Source organism: Branchiostoma lanceolatum, chromosome 7 (genome assembly GCF_035083965.1).
Source record: "Branchiostoma lanceolatum isolate klBraLanc5 chromosome 7, klBraLanc5.hap2, whole genome shotgun sequence".
In the NCBI taxonomy this organism is placed as follows: Eukaryota; Metazoa; Chordata; class Leptocardii; order Amphioxiformes; family Branchiostomatidae; genus Branchiostoma; species Branchiostoma lanceolatum.
In genome coordinates, this window is record NC_089728.1 from 13,990,506 (window position 1) to 13,998,874 (window position 8,369).

The 8,369-nt window shown below is 41.8% G+C and overlaps 1 protein-coding gene across 1 annotated transcript; it reads left to right on the top strand.

Annotated features, from left to right (window-relative positions):
* The first annotated feature begins 370 nt into the window (after nucleotides 1–370).
* LOC136439462 (uncharacterized) lies at nucleotides 371–7,954 on the top strand. Its single transcript, XM_066434910.1, has 4 exons — nucleotides 371–485; nucleotides 3,361–3,483; nucleotides 6,030–6,156; nucleotides 7,020–7,954. Exons 1-4 carry the CDS (start codon nucleotides 465–467, stop codon nucleotides 7,142–7,144), a joined length of 396 nt encoding a protein of 131 aa, XP_066291007.1. The 5' UTR covers nucleotides 371–464; the 3' UTR covers nucleotides 7,145–7,954.
* The last annotated feature ends 415 nt before the right edge of the window (nucleotides 7,955–8,369 follow it).

Below are 8,369 nucleotides of genomic sequence, written 5' to 3' on the forward strand. Positions count from 1 at the left end.
AGAGGTTCTTGAGTTATTTGTTGAAACATAGCCGGACACAAACACACGTGCATAGACACACACGTACAGGCACACATGCACCCAAAACAATACCACAGGAGTAATACTTTAAAAGATTTTACGTTCGCGTGGTTTTTATTTCGCGGTAGGGAGAATATGAAGCGTTCACGGGGTTTTGAGTTCGCGTTTGTGACATTAGCAGTGCTTCATGATCAGTCATTGGTGAACAAATAGTTTCGCGCTGGTTTTAAATTCGCGTTGAAAGTTCACCGCGAAAACCTCGAACATAAAACCACCGCGAACATTTCTGTATTTACAGTACCCCGTGTGTGAAAATTGAGTGACGTATTTTTCTGCCCCCCGGGGCACGGTAGGTTCGCAAACGTGAGTTTGTCCCAGTCTGTTTGCCGGACAAATGTGACAGTTCGGTCTTCTGTGGCGAGTGACGAGCCAAGCGGAGAACCATGTCTCTGTTAACGTACGACGTGAGTTAAACACTTGAACTTTCTAAAGCAAGAAGGGTACATTGGTGTGTGCAACGAGTGGAACTAGCTGAAATTATAATCAGTCAAGTTGCTGCTCTCAGCCGAATGATTGTGTCTACTTCATTTTACAAGAGGGACTATCTTGACAGCACAAATTGCACACGTATAGTGCAATGGTGCATTTAACGTCTTGGTGTACGTGAGAAAAATTACTCAAAACTTTACAGTTGGCTTCTAGTTCTATTTTCCGTTCCGGTGACCTGACTACTGAGGATTGTAACAAACAATGGCCGTCGGGCATGATTAAGAGATAGTTAAGAGAAACAAGTTGTTTTTGTAGTGCACTATTTACTTTGTGATCATTCCCTAGCATCAATCCGCAGTGTGGAGTCAAAAATAGCCCCAATTGGCTCCCCTAGCGTAATAGAATACGAATAGGGCCGCAAAACAGAGTAGTTGAAACTTGTGCGTACAGAAAGGGGTGACGATTTGAGGTGACATGTGAGGTGAAAACCTTTCAGCTGAGATATCATGAACAAACAATACTAGACTGGGGGCCTTGACCCTCTGAAGTATGGCCTTTTCTTCTGATACTGTCTAGCATTCACAAAAAAGGTCTCAAAACAAACGAAAATGCACAAAAAATTATACTTGCAGAGGCAAGGTGGTGCGTGAAAATGTAAGTTTGAAATCCCATACCTGAGTAGTTTTAGTATTTAATAAATGCATTATCATTAAGTTAATTTAGTCTTGAATGCACTAAAAATGGCAGGATTTTGTCATATAAGAGCGCATTCATTGTGCATGTGTGTTCTGGAGAAATAATTATAGTTCTTTCTTACGTGAGAGAGAATAGTGCACTTAGGATATCTATGGAAGTTGGGCTTACCAGAATTATTGTATAGAAGAGTGATGTCGATAGAAAGAAAATAGGTCTGTATATGATTGTACGAAAGATGATTTGCATTCAAAATATTTTTTATGTAAGTTGCACTTGTAAAAAGTATGGTGCCTCGTTGATTGAGACATCTTGGCAAAGATATCAAGGCGATGTTACCCGAATTGCTTTGGCGCACGAAAAGCTGTCAGTATACGTTATCCATACAATTCGTCATATTCTAGTGGCTTAATGTATGATTCAGTTCTGGTCCGGAAGCCACGCTGAGGTAACTACTAGTGTTTGACAGATTTAATCAGTCTTTTGCAAGACATGCAACTCGCTAGCAATGGACCAAATTCAGGGCATAAGAATGAGGAATTAATGTATCTACGCTGTCGAGGGGGGAGGGGGGCAAAGTTGTCCTAACCTGTTAAAGATGACCTCTCCATGACTATTACATCTAGTCAAATTGTCAACCTAAATCTTTCGAGCTTAGGAGCGGATCTGAGCGGTGCAATACTTATGACCTACATGTAGTAAAGCCCCACGCCAAATCTGTACTAAATAGACTTAGTGCTAGTTGGAAGTGGTAGGATTTGGCCCGCCCCTACAAAGGGCATACCCTTATATAAGTGTATCGGGTTCTGACGTGCTTCAGATACGAAATGGCGGCTTACATCACTCTCTAAACTACTCCTGTTATACTTATTACTACCTGTACATCAGGATTCAAACCACAACCCTTTGATCCAGACAGACCGATAAAAACAACACCACAACTCACAAGATAAATCATAGAGAAACGTTAAATGGCGCGAATCATTGTTGTTTGTCGAGACACAAGGGGCCTGGGGCGAACGCATGTGTTGAGACAGATAATTAATCTGTTTCTGCGCTACATGAGACCTTTTTGTTCAGAGAAGTCAGACAGAAAACTAACGAGTCGACACCAGCCCTCCCAGGGGCTACATCTCCGCATGCATGAAAGAACAATTTGTATCAAGTTTTGAAGAAGCAGCTGCAAATGATGCAAGTTGTGATGGCATATACGCTGTACTCGGGCAATCAAAAACTCTTCAACTTCGCTTGTTACGCCGCTTTCTGGAGTCTACGAAAAGGTTCAAGGCTACTATCGATTGCTCAGTCTAATACAACTCAAAGTGTCGAGAGAGAGCGTCCCTAAAGAGGGAACGTCGTCACATGTCTTGTTTATTAGCGCCGCCGTGGCCAAGTTTCTGCCTCCTTAATGGTAACAGGTCGTCGCAGCGCTGCGATTTCCGTCACAAGTGGAGTCATCAAAGAGCTATTGGGTATTAATGTCTTCTCTTCTCCCGCAGTACACGCATTGGTGAACTTCAAGTGTACTGAGTGATTGACAGTTCAAAATAAAGTTTTCACCGTTATGGTCCGTCAGAAGTTGTGAGAACTGGTCCCTGTGCATGTAGTTATGGAGAGGTAATACGCACAGGAGAACTCGAAGAACAATCAGTGAGGATTGTGTCAAATTTGTGGTTCGTTTGAGACTTAGGAAGTAACGCTGGGTTCAGTTACCAGTTGTGTTTGTAGCCGCAGGTATCTTGTTAGCGTAGAATGAATGAAAATAAATGGATCTGTGCAACTTCGACTCTCAAACCACTATTAGAAATAGCGCTAGCCGACCGTGGCCTCTCAACTTTCTTCATACCATGGTTGGGAAATGGTCTTAATGAAGGTCATTTGTGGTTGGGAGTTGGTCGGCGAAGGCTGCCTTCTAGACCTTAAAAATCGTGTGAGCCAGCCGACTATATAATCAAAATCGGGAGTGTCAAATTCTGGTTGTATGCAACCAGTGGAGCTAACTATAGCTAGAATAGCTAGAGTCAACTTAGTTCCAGGCTACTCCCAACCCAGCGACAACCTTGGTCGGGAGCAAAGTTGTGGAAAGGTTCTGAATGTTTGACAGGGGCTTTATACAGTTCTAACTATAATATGTGATCTTCTTAATACTTACAACAGACACCGGTTAGCAAGCTCGGCAGACGTGAAGTGACCGTTTCTCTGGACACCATCAGAGCCCTGCAGGAGATGGCGCGACGGCTGAACGAAAGCGTCACCACAACCAAAACTGTTGCACTACAGGTTATTTCTGTTTCCCAGTCATTCTAAGTTTGTGTAAAAAGCTTATCATATTTTTTATACGTAATAACCTTAACAGTAGTCTGGCTATATCAAGCTTTTTATATCCATGAGGAAGGTGCCCAATCAGCCCCTGACAGCGAACGATTGTGTGACACAGGCTAGCATTAGCATTAGCATTAGCGTTAGCGTTAGCGTTAGCGTTAGCGTTAGCGTTAGCGTTAGCATTAGCGTTAGCATTAGCATTAGCGGTGTCATAAGCGTTAGCATTAGCATTAGCGCTAGCATTAGCGTTAGCATTAGCATTAGCGTTAGCGTTGGCATTAGCGGTGGCATTAGCAGTGGCATTAGCAGTAGCATTAGCAGTAGCATTAGCAGTAGCAATATTGTGTAACACAGGCTAGTATTTCATGTCAAGCATAGCCCCATCACTATCAACTATCATATACGCGCATGACTTACTGAAAATGACATGAGAAAATGTCTGAAAATGCCATTCTCATAACTCGAACGCTTTTAGCTAGATCACCATTCAATATTCAAAGCTAAAAACAACGGTAAACTGTATACTAGTTTGATAACCATTCACACGGGCCAGCTATGGGGTGTTATACCAGCCCCAGTCCTAAAGCGTAGGCCTTTTTCTGATAGCCTATTTTTCCAGCCAGCCTTTCTGATCACTGCCGCCCCTAAGTAATCAAAACTAACCCCGTGAAAATTCCCCAATGTGCGCGCGAATTGGGCGGGCGGGCAATACTCGCAGCAGGCCCGTAGAGATACGAGGGAGCTCCCAATGGGTACGGTTAGACCATGTTGATTTGATTATATGAATGACATCCATGGGGACCCCAAAACTGATGCGAGCGTGCAATTAAAAAAAGGTTTGGCAGAAAAAATCCGTCTTCACTATGAAATCAACGTGGTCAGGAAGGATGAACAAAACTTACACACAGAGTATGATAAGCCGCATAATTATAATGTATTCTTCATTTTTGTAATTTCACATCTTCTTTTTCTTTGAAACTGACTTTGGCACTCGTTTCCTGAAATATATTGTTTTTGTCGTTAACGGCATTTATTTTCTCATTTTTCAGCTGCTTTGTACGATTTACAGTTTGTCCTAAAACGTTTTTTGGAAACCGACAAAATTGATGCGCGCGCGAATGTTATACATATAACCAAATCAACATGGCCTTTACATATAATTTTTTCGCTTTAACGATGCGCTTGAAATATAAAATAAATGTTATTAGCCAGTGAAAACGTGTGACAGCATGTTTACGCAGATTAGGTTGGGTGTTGAAACACGCTGTCATGGCCTTCGCCAAAGCCGCGCGTCCTTATAGCTTTCAGGTGAACTTGAATGTCAGCAACTTAATGATGTACGTGCTCTACTAGACGGGCTAAAGGAAATCCCCAAGCAGATCTCTACGGTGGCAAAATCGTATCCAGCCGGCCATATTCTGCAGTAATGCTACGGTCCCATTTCCAAAGCGGCACCCGACCGGGAACGAAAAACATGATATAAAAGACAAAAAAAGACACAAAACGTTGAAAAAAACCCTACTTCTAGCCATATGTCGTGCAATTTTTTTATATGCATTCTTTATTTTTCGTTATCACAAACAGCCCGGCCGGGCCCCGGATTGGAAATGTGACCGTAGCATAACGGGGTCCGTAGGGATTTGTCCCCGTAGAGATCTGCTTTGAGATTACTTCTAGATCATCCAGCAGAGCACGCACATCATCAATTGCTTGGAGATCCCCACATCTACGCGTTCTACTTTAATCGTCCCCGTCGGCATTGCCAGATGTACTGTGTGATTGTGTACAAATTGGTCTTCCAGTTGCAATTATAACATTATACTGCCTACAGTGGCATAGACATCTCCAGACCTGTCCTCACACGACCTCTGTCTCTGTCTCTGTAACGCGCACGGGTAGCGGGGCTTGAAAAGGCTATACGTCGTTGGTTATTAGGTAGATGCACCATGCAAAGACATAGTACATCAAAATCTGCCTGAAATTGAGGTATTGTTTTAGGCGTAATGAATTAATTTGCATAACTATTGTGAAAAGTCTATAATTCCTATGTTTTACATAATTTGACTAATAACGCTTGTAATTCATGACGGGTGGGCCATTAATAGATGACAATTCTGCAAATAAGGTTATCATTTGTATGATTAGTGCCATAATTCATCTGAGTGGTAAATGATGAGAACATCATACTTGTTTATAGCAGCTGCTACAGCTACTAATACAAATATTGGCCTAATTTGCACTATTTAGGCAAAAGTGTCATCTAGTTCATCTAAGTGGTATATGATAGTAATTTCATACTTGTGGCACCGGTAAGTTAGCTCAAGGTGCACATTACTATGCATATATCATGTAGATGTGGAATTCATTTGCATGATAAAACATGTCATGGATGTATAAGGTTTTTGACTCTTATTTCATCTGCCAGTAGGGCTCTCTTGGAGGCAGACTAAAGACTAGACAAAGAGTTGTGAATTTACCCTGCGATTTTCATTTTGACTGTATAGATTTGCGAGCAAGCGGACGCCATGCAGCGGACTACACATGAACTGCAGCTGAAGCTGAACAATATCTACACCAGAGAGGTCCATGCGGAGGCGATGGAAAATCAAGATAAATCGGAAAGTTTATTGGGTAATAATTATGATATTTTATGTTTCTGCATTTTGGCTTGCAAATATATATCTTTATGAAATGTATGATTCAATGTTAAAATTGGAAAAGTCCAGAATTTTGGAAACAATTGCGTATAGCAATCTAATGACATGTATTGTTATTACCTTCGCAAAGAAGGCTGTTTTCTATTTGTTTCTATGAATGAATGAATGAATGAATTAAATTCATTGCTCAACAATCGTACATGGTACAATGTATGGCATCAAATCAACAATACTACAAGGCTAGTCTATCCTAATATTTGAACTACAAAATATTATCGATACCAGTATATGGGTTACAATATAGTCATGTATAGGAAATTCTGTCTCGCTTTTGGACTGATTTATAGAGAAATTGACCGATGTATGTGGATATAGGAGTCGGACATGGCAACAATACATATAAAATATCGCTTTGTGTACCAGGTAGGTTGAAGTTCTCTCTCTCTTTACTATAAGTGGGACAATTCATCACAAAATGAAATTCATCTTCAATATTTTCATTACATGTGGGACACAACCTCTGAGTGGCTGGTGTGACGTGGTGTCCGGACCACCGTGCTTTTTGTGGTTGAACAGCATAACTCAAGAAGCTTTCGTTTTTTGGCCATAAAAATTGGTTTTGCGGCTACGTCTTGACATAGCAAAGGTTTCGGGCCGCCTGGTAACTGTCCTTGGTACTGTCACAGAACTTCCTGTTTCTGTATCACGTGGTCTAGACATGCAATGGCCAAGACGTATGGCTTGTAGATATGCGTTTAGTTGCAGGCGTTGAAATAGGATATATCAGGAAGTGAAGGAATGCTAATGTTTGTGACGTGAAATGCCTTATCATTCCAGGCGAACTGTCGCTGATCACCAGCAGGCGCCTGTCCAAATCCCCGAAGAAGAAAGGCCGGCGGTCCGCCTCCCAGACCCGTCAGAGCCGAGACATGTTCTCATCTCCAAAAGGCTCGGACTTTTGATCTATTCAACATGGTCTCAAGCCTGGAGTGTCTTTTCTTCCATCTAACGCCCTTATCTTACTGGACCCGCGGCACGTTGGCGACCTCTCTGCGTCCTAAAGTAAATTTGTGTAACCCTTCACTTTATAATGGGATTATCATGCAAAACATATAAGTATCACTGAAAAGACAACAAACACACTAAAGCGTAAAAAGATTCTAATTTTTTTCTATCGATGAAATTCGTGGAGCACGCTGTCAAATCGCCCGGTCGCAGTGAAGTCGCCAGCGTGCCGCGGGTCCAGTGAGACAGGGGCTTTTTAAGGCTTTGCATATCGCCCCAGTTCCCGTCCCCCTCCTACGTACTTACACGTATATTTATTCTGTGGATTAAGTTTGGTGTTAAATCAGGCATTTTAATTCTTCATGCAATCAAAGACGTCTGCTACACCCACTTATTCAGTAAACCCTTAAGCACAGTTACAAGACAGCGTCTATCAAAATGTAAAGCTTTGGACTTACCCTCTATGAAAACTCGTAAAAATAACAATTTTATAGCTTATTATGGGGAGTATTTACCGCCTTTGAAATTGTCTGTTCGGGGGATCTTTGGCATAAGTACAAGACTGACTTTTATCATAGGTATGGAACAGCTTCAGTGACCGTACATTTTCAGAGAGCAACGGTTTGGTGTGCTTTGATTATGATTGGAGAAACTAATAAAACATGGACGCTATGTCTTGTTAAGGCCGGAAGATTTAGTTTATTGCGCGTGGCGCACTTTGGTATTAGCAACAAGGCAAAAGAATAAGATATTGCAGAAACCCAAAAGTTTTGTTTTCGTTCATTTAAGAATTTTAGTACCGGAGAAAGTAAACTAGTGTTGTAGTTCCACGTTTATGATGTCGCTTATAAATTGTGACACTGGGGCCCCTGTCACGCATGGCCGACCATGGCCTCCCGACCTTCTCCAGACCATGTTTGGGAGTACGTTAAATCAACCATGACTAAGGTCATCTGTGGTTGGGAGTTGGTTGGCAAAGTTGTCTTCTAGTCTTTAAAGGTCATCTATGACAGCTGACTATGAATTAAAAAAAACCGAATAAGTAGATAAAAGGAAAAGACAATGTTCTTCTTAGATGGCATCAGAGGAGCAAACTGAAGCTAGTCTAAGAATAGGATGGATTCCTGGATACTCCCAACCACCGACCTTGGTTGTATAGTGGTCAGGAGGAAAGTCGTAAAA

What these genes read in the sequence shown, in the direction of transcription:
- LOC136439462 (XM_066434910.1), top strand. Translation starts at nt 465, where the DNA reads ATGTCTCTGTTAACGTACGAC. An exon ending in CCAAAACTGTTGCACTACAG is followed by an intron (nt 3,484 to 6,029) that starts GTTATTTCTGTT and finishes TTGACTGTATAG; the next exon opens with ATTTGCGAGCAAGCGGACGC. An exon ending in TAAATCGGAAAGTTTATTGG is followed by an intron (nt 6,157 to 7,019) that starts GTAATAATTATG and finishes TTATCATTCCAG; the next exon opens with GCGAACTGTCGCTGATCACC.